Source organism: Perna viridis, chromosome 13 (assembly GCF_037379345.1).
Source record: "Perna viridis isolate PV_CMFRI_1.1 ecotype Kerala chromosome 13, ASM3737934v1, whole genome shotgun sequence".
In the NCBI taxonomy this organism is placed as follows: domain Eukaryota; kingdom Metazoa; phylum Mollusca; class Bivalvia; order Mytilida; family Mytilidae; genus Perna; species Perna viridis.
The window spans coordinates 29,513,517-29,531,968 of NC_142457.1; the positions used below are offsets into that span (position 1 = coordinate 29,513,517).

The window sequence follows — 18,452 nt, forward strand, 5'->3', positions numbered from 1 at the left end:
TACAGTACAATATACTTAAATCTTTCTGTCTAAAATAGTTTTCCTCTTTTTTGACACCAAGAAGTACAAAAATAAATTTGACATTATACTTTGCTTTCAAGATTCCTATGATTCCGTAGAAAGTTATGATATTTCTACCTTGTATATAAAAAAAACGGCAACGAACGGACAAAATGTAATATAAAATCAAATAGTGCTTCGCTAAGTTCCTTTGTAGTCACTACATGGTAGTTTAAAGTGATTTAAGTGACTGTCTCTGAGAAAACCATGCAAAATTGTCCAAAGGTGATTTCAGAAATTACTAATAATATATAGTGCATAGGGCTGGACCCTATGTGAAACAAAAAAAAAGCCAAATAGTTTATCCGTAAAATCCAGGATGGCGGAGATACGGCCGCCATTTGGTTTTCTGATAATGTCATTGGAAAATGCAAATTTTCAGGTAAAAAATTTAGACAATATTCATTTAGAAAGTTATGATAAATGAACTTAATTTACCAAATAAAGTATAACTAGCCTATTCTAAAACAACAAGCAAATTGTTATAATCAGTGGTGACAAAAATCTATAAATAAGTTTTAAAATTTTGAAATTTGCCAAGTTAAAAAAATTCCTCATTTTAACGACATTTTAATCTTCTCATTGCCGAAGTTACGCTTTCAGATTCATTTTTTTATGGAAACATGATGATGCACCCCAGTAGTATAAAGAAACAAGGGCTGCGGCTGGGAATTTATCAAATGGCAATTCTATAGCGCGAGCATGGTGGGGCAAAACTTGCTAGAAAACAAAATCATTTTGGTGTTCATCATTGATCCTTTACTTCATTTAAAGTGTCTTTACAAGAAAAAAAATCTAGAAAAAGATTTGTAACTTCATACTTTATGTTGATAACATAAGTAACTCCTACGTACTGACATATAATAGCACAACGTAAGCTTTGGAGGTGGTGAAACACTGAATACCCAATTGAGGTATTCTGTCAGCATATTCACCAGAAAAGAAGTAATCATTCATAAATATACATATCTACCACAAGATCAAAACATTCATATTCAAGTATTTTTTCCACATAAAGGCACTTATGTCATATATGGCACATCCATAAAACTGACATTGAATCTTTAACGATAGCATTTGTATCTTTTCAAGGGGAGACAATTTCCTCAGATTAGATTATAGAAATATACCAGTTTTGGATTTACATGTACATGTTGTCTCCCACTAACAACCAACTTAATTTCTTTAGAAATAAAATATCATGCCAATATCTCTTCGAGAGAAGAAATTCACTTTTAATTTCGGTAACATGACATACATGTACATGTTCATTTATGCAATTCCATTAGACAGTCTTACTTTCAGATATAAATGTACATATATAAGTAACTGTAACTTATACATGTATGTGTATATATGCAATATATGAATTTCAAACATAAACAAAAACTGTACTTTTGTATTATTTAATAAAGTTGGTAATGTTTTGTCCAGTTTGTTTCCAATGCCCATCAGAAGCTCCAGAATTCAAAGTCTGGATTTATCCATTCAAATCTTTTTTTAATTGGAGGCTCGTAGCGTTTCAACACTTTCTGCACCGTCACACTCTCCAAGAAGACTTCTTTGCCTGTAATAGAAATGAACAAGCTATTTATTTTCATGATAGTTTAAAAATATATTTCTCTCTTTATTGACATCTTTTAAAATTTTTCAAACAATACCCTTTAATGAATAAATTGTATTTCTCAGAGTTTCAATAAATACTAGGAATCACCTTTAAATATATGTACATGTACAAATATAATAAGTGGGAAACCGCATGAACATTTATTATTTGATAAAGGAAATGATAGACGGGGAGCTGCAATGCTTCAATCACCTTCTTGCATTCTTTCATAATTGTAATTCAAACTCATTTCCCTGCAAATGACATGTTTAAGATAATTAAAATCATTAAGGATTTAATTTAAACAAAACCAAATAAACAAACAAACAACAACAAAAAAAAAAAAAAAAAAAAAAAAAAAAACAGAAACAAATGAATAATATCCCCCGAAAAACATGGTATACTCTACACAGAAAAAAAAAACATACATGCACTGTTACGTTTTATAAGCAACTTCGAATATAAATATCATAGTTATTCAGCTTTTTATAGACAAAGTAATTTTAAGAATATGTTTTGTTACTTTTTGTCTTATATTTCAAGATACTAAAGCAAGGAAAAAGATTTGCAAAGGCCCGGCAGTCAATACTACTGAAAATTCTAACAGGAAAAATATCTTTTATGGATCAATTTTAAAATTACCTTTACAAATGATAATATATGGTAGGTAATTATCACTGTTTCCTGTAGGTTGTATTTAATTCCTTTAGGCCATTTGGCGGCCAAATCTGAAAACAGACCCGTACACTGATTCCCAAAAGGGATTAGGTTGTACTTTATACGGCCAATACAAAAAGTATTCACCACATTGGGAATCAGGCTTATAATCGTTTTTTTCATATTTACGAAATGCAAGCCACTTTGGAAAGTTTTTCAAAGGGACGTAACCAACCACAACCGACAACCTGGTAGGCAGTCTCATTGGAGAGAACGAAAACAGTAAACATTTTATTGGAAACTTAAACTATTTTCACATCAGTAAATACCAGAATGGTTTGAAATAAGTTATTTAAAAGAATCCAAATACTTACCGCTGCTCTTGAATATTTTAAATTGAAGTTTACTGCTGTCCATTGCTCCAGTTTGACAGAAAACCAGTCTGTCAGTTTACAAATTTGTAAAAAGTTACTCCCTCTTCCTATTTGTTTTTAAAACGAAGCCAAAGTCAGGAATATGAAAAAAGGACTATTCAATGCCTATTCAGTTCATTGAACCATACATTGTAAATATTTGTACATGTGCAACTACAAAATGTACATTTGTACTTTTTTCAGTAGTAATCGAAATGTTTTGGGCTTTTTGATTTCTTATTTTTCAAAATAATAATTAGACCCGTACATTTGTCTTACCTGTCTTTATTGAATCCATGATTACTGGGGTTAGAGTTTTCATGATGCTGCCCAACATTTATTAATATATCATTTTGGTCTATCCTTCACACACATATATCGCAACATTAAACAAAAATGTTGTTCTGTCCTCTCCCAAGCACTTTAAAACTTCGCTACAATTCAAACAAAATGACAGTCTGCGTCGGAATCGTAGCCAAATTTTTGAATGGTTAAGCCGTGTTTCATAACAATCCATGATCTCCACTACTACAGCATTATTACCCATAATTACGTCGATATTTCTTTAGACAAGTTATATACAGACCCTTCCGATAAAAAGATACTCAAGTACAGGTTAATCATCTTATTTAAGGGGTATAAGGTTTATTATAACGTAATTCATATTGCTTTTATATAAAATATTGTTTTCCAACTTGTATTTAAATGCTGTTCAGAGTTTTTCTTATTTTCAATCTTTTAGTTGACTGCCTTTAATGTATAAATTATATGAAGATTGACATATATGACATCTGAAAAAAAAAACTGCTCAATAAATTTCGAATTGAATTTTTATGAAAAATACCTCTTTTTCAAGTACATAAAAAGTTATGAAAATGTAAAAATCCCTGTTGGACATTTTACAAATAGGTAATTTAAAGCAACACTGACATTTTAAAAGTAAATATAGTTAATTTTAAACGTTACTTCGGCTATGACATGCTTCCGAGTTACCCATATCAAAATAGAGGAAAAACCCCTACAACATTCATTTACATGTCAGAGTGCCAATTTTCAAAATAAATTTTAAAACTGATTTTCTTAAACTTGTGTTGTTTTTACACTTTTTCATAATTATTTTGTATTTAACATTCAACACTGTAATTTTTCAACAAAGAAAATAGTCCAAATTTAATGATAAAAAATGGCGTAAAATAAAACAAAAATATATGTACATACTTAAAAATGACTGTTACTATAAATATAACAATGGTTGACGAGAATAATTAGCATTTTTGGGAATCTTAAATTAATACCTTCCAAACCCAACATAAATTTTCAGTCAATGCAAAAATGACTTTTGGACGAGAAATTAGTTTTTGCATGGTTTTTCAAATATAGCCTCTTAAGAAGGGATACATACATTAATTGGATATATTTATGTCTGATCTATGCTTTAATTTTTTTAAAATGAAAATATTCATATTGGATTTGGGTAATACTTTATATACAAACATGTTGTTGTTCTTCCAATGGGGACTAATTATTCTCCGTTCATTTGTTTCTCTACTGTAACGAATCACAGTTCATGGCTACACTCTTGAAAGATCCTGCAAAACAAAATATGTTATGTGAATTAAGTATACATTTTGGTGATATTTTACTATATTCAAAATAAGTTAGGTCGACCAAGTTTAACAATAATAGTACTCGTATATCTTTTATTGATTTAGATACTTCACTAGAAAGTCTGAGCTTTCATATTTCATATAAAACTATCCTGTTGCACCATCAATTCAAATTTTAATGAACGCAACATAGTTCTGAAAAATGCTTATGCATCAGGGATACATGAATCGAAATCTCATCCCTCTTAAAAGATTTACCTTTTTTTTTCACCTTTACAAAACTTTTATACTGAAATAAAACAATAATTGCATGTTGTTAGCTAATATATAGTGTTGCTCACCATGATTTACCTAAATATAGTACTTAAAGCATATTCTTTTAATCACAATCGAAAAGATTTATCAAAAACTCTTAATCAATTTGTTTGTGAAGGATACAACTTTCATACTTTGTCCATTCTTTGAACCTTGTTTAAATATATAGATATATTCAGCCCATCTTGATATCCGCATGTAAAACTAAGTGTTTAGTATTGTGCCTCATTAAATCCTTTCATTTATCCTGCGTGTTTAATAAGTGAAGTTGCTTTTCCTGTTCCAGTTCACTAACATTTGTAATTACCAATTATTTCCAATGCTGGTGGTCTTGATTGTATTCATTCTTTGATATATTCTGAGATAGTTTTCAGTACCTGCTAGGGTCTTATATGGATGTGTCATTATGTCTATAAGGTGTAGTATGAGGTGTTTCAAGGAGAGAATTGTATGTACTGTTGAGTGATTTGTATGGTTACGAAACAATACAAATCATATTTCGATATGTTTACAAATGTCTCAAGGAGTGACCTCTCATCAGCAGAAGCATTATATTCAAATATATAGGAAAATCCATTTGTAATACTGCCAACTTTGATAAATAATAACTTTTTTATTTTTATTTTTATACTTTCATTATTCTATCATTTTTTTTTCATTTTTAACATTTTTATTTTTTTTTTAGTATACTGTTCACCAAAGCTTGCCTGTTTTTTATTTGTCGTTGCTACTGTCAATCTATTCCATCTGAATTTCAATGACCAATTGCTTCCAATGATAGTAGTTTTAACTGTGATGTCAGCTTAAAGTAACTGCGAGGGTTCTTTAAGTGGAAATATCATTGTGTCTATAAGGTGAGAATTGAGGTATTCGAAGGATAGAATTTCATGTATTGTTGACTGAACTGTATAGTGTGTTTAATATTGCCTTATATTTGAGGGAACAGATAAGGCCTTATATAACTTGTTCTACGAAAGTATTAACTTTTTTGAGTATTTATTATTTTGTATTTGGGTAATACATTGGAGCATTTTCTGAATTTCACCATACCTTTCCCCCAAAAGAGTTTTTGTCTAAATGAAAACCATTTTAGTATCAATAACATAATAAAACTGTCCTTTTTTCTTCCTTGTATTTCAATGTGTTTAAAAAAATCTAGAACGAGTAAGCTCTTTACTGTGAAGGTCTTTAAATAAGATTTCAATATACCTGAAAAAAAATAACTGTAAAACTTATCCGTGTTCATAAAAAAGATGTCATAGCTGAACAAGTGAATTCCTTTATGTTTTCAGTTGTATATAGGTTTGATTACGCGGGTTAAGGAGTTTACTTGTACATTTGGTTGACGTCTGGTCACGCACGAAATACGCGACGTTTTAAGTTGGGAGAATTTTTTCCGGAAGTAACCAAAATCTTGGTAAATAAGTCATAAGAATATTTTTAGTGGTTAAATGAAATCCTCAGTTCTTTTAATCTATGAAATTAACGATTGAATAAACCCCCATTTTAATAAAGAAACACAACATTACAAAACTCACAGCATTTTTTGTATCGTTTTTGACGTCACAGATAAGCTTGAAACTTCAGAGAAAACTTATGGTAAACAAATGAAACGTCATGTTTGCATTTATCGACACATTACATTTCAATCCTGAAGTCATACATGTTACCAGTAAAACAATTCTCCAAGTTTGGGTAAGTTGTACCTTATATTTCCTTTGTTTTAGTAAAAGATGGTTGTAACAATGTTCGAGACCGGCTGGGGTTCATTCATCACTGACCTACTCAATGCATCGAGCAACTGTCATAGAGTTTCAAAAATCTTCATCTGCCGAAATGTGTATTGAAGTGATAAATATATTACAACCCGATCGCAAATTTTTAAATTGATACTAGTAAATGTCTGTTTATATAATCTTCTATCAATAGTTTTGATCAACTTGTAAAGTACTTCTTTTAAACAGACTATCTTACCAGGGATGCAAATATTGTTTTCCTTTCAATAATATTCAATGACATGTGAAATTGATTATTTAATTCATTTTAACCCGTTTTGCCGCAAGTGTGGCTTTTTTAATGATTGACCAGTAATTTAATTGCATTACAGATATACTTATTTGAATTTTACTGTCTTTACTGAGATATTTCCCAACTCAAAGCTTCAAACCCATAGACAGCAGGACAACCTTACTGATGGTTGATGTTTCACTCACTTTGGTGACAGAATGGAATCTCGAGTTAGAACATTACCACACTTCAACAGTTTTCGGCTGAGATTGACAAGAAATCTGTGAATAAACCTTCCCTGGAACTTAAATGCAGGATTCAATTTTGATTTCAAGAACTGTATGTAAAGTTAAAAGAAGAAAGCATTTACTTGCTCTAATTCATGTGTACATTATACATGTACATTGAAATTAAATGTATTAGTGAAATACAAGTAGTTATATGTGTTCAATGGAAAGTGCATTTGAAAAAAGTTTTGTGTCAAATTGTGTTTAACTGCAATTCTCTGAAGTATGTTCATAGCCATTTTATACAAGAGAAAATCTATACATCTGAACTATTGCATGACCTAGCACTTAGACCTCGCATCTTTTTAAACAAATATTTATGTAGTAATGTTCAGACATATACAGAGCTAAATAAAGCCAATTAAGTACCTTCTTTAAGTATCTTTCATTAACATGTATTCCTTGAATGAGGATACTTCATTTGGTACAATTGGGTAGTGTATTTATGTCTCTGTGGGTGTCTTTTTTTTTGGGGGGGGGGGGGGGGCTCTGCCAAAATTACTATCAAATTGCATTTTGAATTAGCATAACTATTTTATTTTTGTATGGAGTAAAATCACTACAATGTTGTCTCTTCTTAGTTGAAAAATTGTTCATGAACTTCAAATATCTTTGAAAACAAATACTTACGAGAATTCAATTGTACATGTACACTCATGCAATGTCTTAAACATATCGCATTTACACCAAGTGCTAAGCCGCAACATATTTTATTTATCTTAAAACAAACTTTCTGTATTCACTTATGCAGATTTTGGAGAGTCACAACAAATTTTGAATGAAATGAAATATTGCCAAGAAATTGTTGGATATGGAATATTTTCTATGATACCATACAAATGGGGGTTAACCATGTTTAATTCAGCATAAAAAGGAGACATCTTAAACACGTGCTATTGACTTTTCTGCAAATTATTTTAAAAATAAATACAATGTTCAATGACAAGTTCTTCCTTTGTCAAAATATAAGCAACTCAAAGCGTAGTCTGCTATCACAACTAAATCAGTTATTCACACGTATTGGTCACATGCAAACGTGTCTGAGATCGCCAGTGCGCTTGTTTCAATGTCGCCACTATGTGAAAAATTATATGGTTTAGAAAATGAAAAAGTGCAGTGTGGCATGCGCTTTGTCGATTAATTTGATTTATATTTTATTTCATAGAGCATATTTTCTTTTACATGAAAACTGCTGCGGGAAGTTACCTATCGATAGCGTTTTGTTTTGATATACGTTGATATACAAGAAAACGGGAAAATATCTCATCACAAGCAAGTTACGAGTCATTTTTAAACATCCATGTACATTTTTTACACTTCCCGCAGCTTTTTTTGAAAAAAAATATCCATACTCATTGACCTACTACTAAATTTGGATGTACAATTTTGTCATCTTCCAACTGCACTTTTGACATTTATGTGGTCCGACCAAGGCTTGGTTAACCGATCACGTGACTTATTTTTATTGCACATTTTGACATTTTGTTGATCTTTTTGTGTTTGGGAAGTATTAGTTTATTAACTAGTATACTTAAAATATGAACATCGAAGAAAATTCATGTATTAAGATGAGTTTAAAAATAGCTCGTTTTCGTAAATGAAAATATGACAACTTATGACATTTCTCCTTAACACAACCGCGTAATTTTGATATAGTTTTCGTAAAGTCGCATTACCTCCATCAACATATAGAGGAAAAGCACTTTTACTGTATGACAAGAAAAAAAAAGAAACAACAGTCAAATAAAGGAAAACGAACTAAAACAGACGGAGCAGAAGATGAGATATTGAAGTATAAACTATTTCTACAAATTAGTTCGACTCTGCCTAATTGATATGAAAAGGGCGAACCTATGAGAAACCAAATGGATTCTTGTAGATTTATAATAATCTTACAGTTGTTGACTGCAACAATAACGGTTTTTAATCGAACTTCTTTTTAATATGTTTTTGTTATCATGGGCTACTGTACCAAACTGAACTACTCGCTTTAAATGAACGGCAGTACTGAATAAAAACCGACTACGGTAAATATCTAAATGTGGATCATTGACATACAGTGAGATAAATAACAATACATAATATAGTAAAGAAAATGCAAAACAAACATGGGAACTTCCATTTAATGTTCTCAATCAATTTTACCCGTTGTCATCATTTTCACTTTGACCCGTGAAGAATGTTCTGAAATAAGTTTCATATATCGAAGGGTTCCCATGTTGGCAAGAAGTAAATTGATGAACCTTTCTTGTTGTACTTCATAGTCTTAAAAAAGAGGAAAACGTATTGATCCAAAATCGTGAAATATACAAAACGGTATTTTTAACATGGCTTACAAGTGGTTGGTATCAAACTTTGTCATCGTTTAATCAATGGCCATTTATGCTATTTATTAAATCCCAGAACCTAATCTTTACTGTAAGGTCAATATATGACGCCGACTTCACAGCATCTGTAGTATCATTTATCTCAAGTTCTTAGGTGTAGATGCGAAGTATCAAATCTAGGATTGTTTTAAAATAACACGTCACCTATATAGCGGATACTGAGATTAAATGATATAGATAAACGATGCTCTTTCTTTCAGATCAGATCAGCTATAAGTCAGCATCATAAGAGAGGAGCACAATTTGTTCCCATTGGAATGCCAACCGTTTGTTGAAAAAAGCGTCCAGCATTTTGAAATCTTCTTATGTATATTTAGAAGATGATTTGTAATTTTTGTTAACAAAGTATGAAGAATCTCTACCAAGAACTATATATTTATTTCAAGGCGTACCCTTTTTTATGAGAAACAACGTTGTTGGAGGGCATATGGGCTGAGATTAAATTTCCATCGCCAAGACAAGTTTCACCAACCATCAATAGCCAAAAATCTTTCTAGAATGTAAATATATTTATTAACAAACTGTACACATTTATGCATCTTTCGGAAAACATTCAACAACACAATTATACACGACCCAAAAACACAATAAAATGACACTACAGCTCGCAAACAAAAAAAAAAGATTTCTATCGCAAATTTCAGCAAATATCTGAATAATAGCTAATTAAATGATAGACAAACGTTAAAATGTTGTATCTTAAAATAAAACGATTATCTAATCCTAACCCAAAAAACTGAATTGTAATTGAAACTTTCTGTAACCTTTAGAAAAACAATGGAAATAAACTATACCTGTAAATATATTGCTTCGACATTATAGCTTAAGCTAGGTTAGGCTATCTGGCAGTTATTGAAATGTAGAATGCCTAGTCGAGCTATGCCTGGTTGCGCATAATTCATTTCGCGCCAAGCGTGCATTGTTAGTTAGTGATATGCATACAACATGATACGTCATGATGGGTATGATGTATGATATGATAATACGTAATGAAAATTACACATTCGGTGACATAATGTTTTTGAGTCGGGATTTTAACTAAGTATGGGGAAAAGATGTACACAGTGATTTACTTTAGTGTATTTTAAATTGAGGGGCTCAAAAATATCTTTCAGGATCCACATTGAATCAATATCACTACGGGAGTAACAAGTGTTGTGGTAAGACTGGATACCCTCTTTATCAGCTGTGAGTACAGAAATTACAAGTTTTGAAAGAGGTTTGGTGGAACATTTTGCAGATCCGGCTATGTAACTTTCTTTGTATGGATTCTTGTGGCGTTTAGGAATCCAGAACATAAACGGTAAATCACAATCATTGTATTTAGTAGAGAGACCAAAAGAGAACAAAATATGTCAAATAATGTATGTAACACGTCTTAAATCACTAGAAAACTACTGTAGTCATCACATTGCAAGACATGAATTACCAAACATTTATCAAAGGACGATTTAATTAAATATTACATTTTGTCTTCAATAAGTCTGGGTTGCAGTGGTGTATACACGGTAGAAATGTTTATCGGTGTATGAAACCTTTTGATCATAATTATTTAACACCTGTACAACATATCGATATTTACAATATATAAAACTGGTATGTTTTGTATTTAAGAACCACTGAGTCGATACTCAACAACCAGTAGTCAGACTTGTCTGACCCCGAATTATATCATATTTTATTCACCCTATTTATGCAATCTTGCAGTATTCCAAATTTAAAAATACGTTAAACACTGAGGCTTCATTCCTTGTATTGCATATAGTAGACTCTCTCGGTGATGGATTTGACTTCCTCTTTCCATAGTTGTGGTTTTGAGTACTTCTTGTATACAACTAATATTTTGATAATGATTTTCTTACATATTTGATTTTAACGCTGCTGATGAGAAAATACTCCTTGAAACACGTGTACATGATATCGAAATTAAAACTATATAAAACTGGTATTTTAATAATTCATTTTAGAGCAATTTTTATGACAACTTCACTGGACAATAGCAAGTTACAAAACGAACTGTACTAAATGAGAGTTGTAAATTCGTGACTTAATTTAATTCAATCTTTAATTTGTATATTTCGTTTTCTTCCTTTTTTATTGTTTTGTGAGTGATTTGTTTATGATAGTTAATCACATTTTCACTACAGCAGTGTACGTGACTGGTATACTGACGGGAGAAATTTCATTTTAACTGTTTTTTTGAAATTTCACTTTCATGCTTTTGTCAATATCAAATAACCTAACTCATAAACTTTGAATAATACAGTTTTGTTTGGTGCTATTACAAATGAAGTAGAAGTATTTATCAATAAAACAACCTTAACGAACAAATGTAATATTTACCAACAGTTCTACAAACGAATCTTTAATAAATTTGACTTGATTACATAAAGAAAAATACGTAAAATATCAGAAGCCTCATGCTAATACAAATCGCGGGACTTTGCTCAGTAATATGCACTAATATACAATGGGGATTGTTACAGTTTACCAACTGTCCGTACGATGACAATTTAGCCATGCAATAGAAGGCTGCATGGTAAGGGTTTGCCATGTGCAATGGAATGTGACAAAAGTTGCGATAAAGGGTGTGACGTCGAAACGTTTGAATCAGATCAAACACTTTTTACTTCATTAGAAATTCGAAAACTGTGTTATGTACTATTAAATGTTTGATAAAAGCAAATAACCTCTTAATTGATCAGGGAGTTATTAGTCCATTTAAAACATTTAAATATTTGTTAAACTAATGTCAAGTCCAGGTTTCTGTCAACCCAATCTTACCAAAAGATGTAAAAAAATACAATTGTTATCTTTATAAACCTGGAGGCTAAGTGATCCTATCCAATTGATTGTATAAACAGAAATTAATCATTCGTTCAATGGTCAAATCGAGAAGGATCTGTTTTGAACCAAATACTCCACGCAAGCATTTAGTGTATAAAGCATTAGACACAACAAAAATATTTAACCTTTTAAGGCAAGTTACGTAAGTTTTTATACCAGTATGGGGAACATACCTAAATCAGTGGTTAAATGGTATGGAGCAGAAGAAACAGGATTAGGAACGTGATATTTTATCGTAAGAAGTGTATTTTGTCAAAGTCCTACACAGAACAATCTAGAAAAAAAAACATATCTAAGCTTTTTAACCGCAGAGGTGTAACGGCAAGTACTCATGCCTTCTGGATTTGTTCATAAACTCTTTATCAAATCATAGATATAAGCAAGCCGATGAAGACTTAACATATTTAGCCTTTGTTAAAAATCCTCTCACTCAATAATTTGGCGATGAGAGGAATAATAATGTAACTAGCAGTAATAAGCGATTAAATCATTGATAATGATATATATGTATCCTTTCAGTCAATAGCTGTAAAAGGTATACATTTTTATCAGGACATGCACAAAATACTGAAATGGACAAATTTATGGATTACTGGACAAAATTATGTTTTTGTTAAGATAAGTAATCTGTGAATAAACTTTATAATCAATAATATTCGGAAACAGCATTCATTCAATATTTATTACATGTTTTGTGATATAAAAAGAGACCTTAGTCGGAGGGTAGAATAAAACAAAAAAACACAATTGCGTCAATCGATATCATACAAAAACGGCATTTATTTATCTATATCCAACAACTTACCGATAGTTATGAAACAAGCAAACAAGCAGAATAATTTGATAAGAGATTCCATAATAATTCGTGATTTTTTTAAGAAAATATGACGAGGTGTTGATAACAATTCTTTACGTTGCCTGTTTTTATATTAATTTCTCATCATAAGATGTGTACTTTGAGACCATGTTTGCATGATGTTCGAAAAGAAATCGTAAATTTCCGATCTTACGTTCATTAGTTTCCCCCTTGCAAACCCTAAGATAAATATAACTTAATTCAGTTTTTTTGTTTTTTGTTTGTTTGTTGGGGTTTAACGCCCGAGCAGCAATATTTCAGCTATATTCAGGCAATGAACATGAAGTGGATGATAAAATGAACATGAAATGATGAAATGAAAAATGGGAATGGACACAAAGACAATGGGGTCGACAAATTTTGATTGCCATTGGAAATAGGGAGAGATGGGTAGGGTCGGGCAATTTAGCCTCCTGTGGGGGAGCCCTATGGTTCCTACTACGTGAGAATACCACAGTAGGGTTCTTTAACGTGCGAGGAACGTGGCGTCTTTCCCAACACGGTGCACCACTATAGTTTGTGGGCAGGTTTTCCGTATTATAGCCTGACAATCCCAGCATGTAACACGTCAGGGGTACCCCATTCCACCTCCTGAGGCACACATCCCAGTTGCACTGTGGGCAGAGCGCCCTAGCCCCGGCTAGGGTTCTGAGCACTATTTAGTCGCCTTTTATGACAAGCTTAGCGCTGCTGCAGGCCTATTCTTTTAACACCTGGACCTGCACGGGGGAACTTAATTCAGAACATTCTATAAAGGTCAGAGTTCAGATTGAAAATCAGAACAAGGTATAAGATGTAGAACATTTAATGGAACTTTACACGTTACACGTTTCAGAGCGTGTACCCCTATAACCTTGGTTCCCTTGATTACTCTTTTTACAACAGGTCGGTATTTCAATGGGAACAAATGGTGCATTTTTACTTGCGTAGCTATTCATTCACTCTTATTTGGCTGACTTTTTAGCTGATTTGATCCGAAGAAAAGAAAGTCGCTTGACTATATCTTCTAGCCTCAATATCCGATATATAGATAACATGTGATCGTAAAACAATCATAGTTTCAGGGATTTAATACACCGCGTCTCTTTAAGAGAATTTGAGATATAGGGTACTACAGATACTGTGAACTTTACGACAAACGTGATTCATTCAGAATTGTCAACTTACCTTTCATCTGTGGGAACATCCCTTCAGCACCTTAGTATGAGGTTTTCAAACCATAACTCATATGTTATGCCAGAGCTTGCCGAAACAAGCTCTAGACTACTTCTTTCCCTTTAACATTGATTTCAAGTGTAGGTCAAGAAATAAGGCTGATTTCACAGTTTCTGTAATACCCTTTATCTCAAGTTCTCTGGGGTAGATGCGATGTATCAAATCTCCGAAATAACGATTGTTTAAAGATAATACTTTTTAGCGGAAACTGAGATTAAAGGATCCAGCTAAACGATATTCTTTCTTTCGGATCAGATCAGATATAAAATCAGCCAGATAAGAGAGAAGGAATAGGTCAGCAAGTATAGGAGCGCAATTTAGTCCCAATGGAATGCCGACCGTTTGTCGAAAAACGCGTTCACCACATTGGACAAATATGTTGTCGATTAAAAATATCAGCATTTTGTACACACCTTCTTTTGTATATTTGGAAGATGATTTGGAATTGTTTTTCACAAAGTTTGTGGAATTTCTACCAAGAACTATATATTTGTATCTAGGTGTACCTTCTTTTTTTTTGAAAAACAACGATGTATAATGTTTTTGGGTCATGATTGTAACCGAGTATGGAGAATAGAAGTATACAGTGTTCATTCATTCATTGGTTTCAATGCTATTATATTCTGATAATAGTCTTGAATGATTGTCCCCAAAAGGTCTTTCAAATTTTTCAGGATCCACATTGAATTAATACCACTATGAGAGTAGCAAATGTTGTGGTAGGAGAGCTGTGAGTATAGAACTTAAACATTTTGAAAGAGGTTTGGTGGTACATTTTGCAGATCCATCTATGTAACGTTGTTTTTATGGATTGTGGAGTTTAGGAACTCATTGAAGAAAATGTTGCAAGTTTTGACCTAAAACACTTCTGAGGATGGAACATGACCAATGACTAAATTATCAAATAATTGATTATGTAGTATTTTTGTCATTTAGTGATAATGTAAAAAACTATTGAATATATGTACACATGTTAAATACCACAACAATATTATAGCCCACAGAAATTATAATAAGGACGGCTATGTATAAAATGTAATCGTAGCATGCTATTATGTTTATATATTTATATTTGGTTTAAAATAAATCCAAAGAATACTGACCTAAAAAACACAATACTACATTCTGATTTTCATAGTTTGTCAATATAATTACGTTTGGATATTTGACGTTGCGTCATAAATATAATAAACAAATCAAACACATTCCTTTACACATAAATTTATTTACAAATATGTATTTACATAGATTGAATAAGTATCTAACCTACTACAGGAGGAATGTCAGCAGCTCTACAAAAGAAAAAAAAAGTTTTTGTTTTTGAATAAGATTTTTTTTTGGTTTCTCTTTCGGAGGCCATTTTGTTTTCATAAAATTTATCATTTACGTTTTTTTTTCAACAATATTGTATCATAAAGTCACTGATGCATACGCCTCCCTTTTGAAAATAGTAACCCTTTGAATTTTTTCTACTGCATGTATGTGTTTTCTAACTGGGCTAAATTTGTTTTGTCTATCAATTCTTTATACTTTTTTAAGGCAAACGAAGTATACATGTTATGCTATGTATTTAATATACATTGTTTTCTATTTTTTTGCGATTAAATGATCAATAGCAAAATTTACATATTAAATTGTTAATATTTTAATAGTTCTCATAGTTTTCCTTTCCTTCTTTGACTTTTTATGAGCAACTCGGCGGATGTTTCTAAAAAAAGCAGAGGACGCTTACCCTACCGGTGCACCTGGTCCATGCTCCCAGTTTTAGTGGAATCCGATTTCCTCATTTGCTTTTGTTGATTTGTATGTATGATTTTAGTTATTTTATGTTCTTTGTTGTGTATGTCTAGTCTATTTTTCTTGTCTGGTCTTTGTCCCTGTATTACATTCTTTCAATTACTGCTATAACCCTGGTTCCCTTTATTACATTGTACTCTTTAATAAGATATAAGTCATTCTTCATAAACAAAATTACTTACACCATTTCACAAAGAAAGTACTTTTGAACAGTACAAGGATCATCTGTCCATAAGTAGGTGAATTGATTGGGAGGGTCATAAGTTATAGCCGCACAGTTCTCAGCTCCAAATCTGTTGTTTGGTTGAGTTGGTCCCCAGGCAAAATATGTAGCCTTCCTGCCATTGGAAGCCCATACAAATTCGCCTTCTTTTACAATATCATTTAGTCCAATATAAACCTCTTCATAATCTAGAGATGGTAAAACAGTAACATCAATAAGATCTATTTTTTTCGATCTGCATTGTTACTATTTGGAGATATATAGCATGTCTATGTGTTTGTATGTTTTTTGTCTTTTTAGGGCATTTTTCATCAGTTAAAATTATTTACTTTCTTTGTTTGATTGACTAATTACAGCTAACGTCCCGATTCGAGAACGTTTGACTAATCAAATATAAATACGATTTACATATTACTTTTTCAGCCTGTGTCGATATTTAACAGTCATTCTGTTTGAGCTTTGACGTTTCTTTAATTTGAAAACTAACTAAACGGAAAGTTCAAGGATTGTAAAATTTACTATTGTTTTTTTTTATTCTGATATTTTTCTCGTTTCATGGTTATAGTATGAGAACGAAAGTTTGACGAGAAATGAGTTTATGGTATTTTCCCCAACACTTACTTGTTTTTTTAATCATAGCAACAAGAAACTTTTGAGTTTGGGCATCATCAACAGTCGCCAATGATGATGATCGTCCATATTGTTTTCCAATCATTTGACAAATTTTCTAAAGTTGAAGAAAGTAATTCCATGGTAAAACTCATAACTGATTTAGATTTTTTTAAAGCAAAACTTCGTCAATGCTATCTTATAATATTGGAACTTACTGTATCATTCAGTGTTAGACGTTTCAATATAAGCTGATTTATATATTGAACATATATAGAATATTAATAAATAAAAATTAATGTAAACCGTCGTTACCTTTAACATACGGATGTACCACTATAAATGTAATTTATAACTGCATCACTTTAAGTGTTATTTATAACTGCTTAATTTTAAATGTAACTTATAACTGCATTACTGTTAGTGTAACATCACATACAGTGCAACTTTTAACTGGATTACTTATAGTGTAACTTATAACTGTATCACTTTCAATGTAACTTATAACTGCATCATTTTCAGTGTAATTTACAACGACATTACTCTCAGTTTAACTATTGACTGCATTACATTTGGTGTTACTTATAGCTGCATCACTTTTATTTTTAGCGTAACTTACAACTGCATTACGTTCAGTGTAACTTACAATTGCATTACTATCAATGTAACTTAAAACTGCATCACTGTCAGTGTAATTTACAACTGCATCACTTTAAGTTTTACTTACAATTCTATCACTGTAAGTGTAACATAGAACTGTATTATAACAAGTATTTTATACATCTGTTTCACAAGAAGTGTAACCATCGATCCCATCATTAAAAATCTTACTTACTAGCGCACCACCGAAGGTTTCATTTTCCCTACTTAAAAAGAAACATCTATCCTGGAAGTGGTTCCACTGATCAGGACATGCACATAGGACTGGAAATGACAAATCTAAGCCATAATATATCTATATATATATATATTAGAAAAACACATGTATTTAGTAAATTGAATTTTTTGTTCGAAACATTTTAAGCAAGTCATTTAACAGCATTTAGTCAACAAACGTTATAAAAAAGTGTAGTTTTGTTATGCAAAAAACGTTGCATTATGGAAAAAACACATTGTGTCGACATAAATCTTAAAATGCAATTGCAATAACTTACCGACGGTAACAACAGAGGCAAAAAAACAGATAGATTTAATAAGAGTTTCCATTATAATTTGTATTTATATGATAAAACTGATACAAATTGTTTTCGCTGTCGGTTTTTATATTAATTTCTTATCAGAAGGTGTGCAATGTTTAGCATGGATTTTGAAAAGATATCGTGAATGTTCGACGTGATCTAATTTTCTTCCTGTCCCTGTAGGGTCCCTTATATATGTAGAACTTAATTCAGAACTTCTTGTCAAGGTCAAAAATCAGAATTATAATTAGATCAGGGATAAGATTAAGAACATTGAACGAAACTTGTATATATTTCTGACTCACATTCTTTACTATATATGTCTTCTTGTATCTCGGACTTTATATTAATGTTCTGTATTAAGAGATAGACCATAGTTTGAACTTAT

General features: G+C 31.5%; 1 protein-coding gene across 1 annotated transcript; it reads right to left on the minus strand.

Annotated features, from left to right (window-relative positions):
* Positions 1–15,462: 15,462 nt before the first annotated feature.
* On the minus strand, positions 15,463–18,167 carry LOC148600261 (salivary C-type lectin 2-like). The gene is made up of 5 exons (XM_088557568.1): positions 18,041–18,167; positions 17,722–17,810; positions 16,899–17,004; positions 16,237–16,465; positions 15,463–15,549 (listed from the first exon to the last, which is right to left on the minus strand). The coding sequence occupies exons 1-5, from the start codon at positions 18,090–18,092 to the stop codon at positions 15,519–15,521; spliced, it is 507 nt and encodes a 168-aa protein (XP_088413694.1). The 5' UTR covers positions 18,093–18,167; the 3' UTR covers positions 15,463–15,518.
* Between the last annotated feature and the right edge of the window lie 285 nt (positions 18,168–18,452).

Excerpts from the sequence above, each read along its gene's own strand:
- LOC148600261 (XM_088557568.1), bottom strand. The coding sequence starts at position 18,092 with ATGGAAACTCTTATTAAATCTATCTGTTTTTTTGCCTCTGTTGTTACC. Across the intron at positions 17,811-18,040 it reads TGCCTCTGTTGTTACCGTCG|TCCTATGTGCATGTCCTGAT; the intron begins GTAAGTTATTGC and ends TGTCATTTCCAG. Across the intron at positions 15,550-16,236 it reads TACTTTCTTTGTGAAATGGT|AGCTGCTGACATTCCTCCTG; the intron begins GTAAGTAATTTT and ends TTTCTTTTGTAG.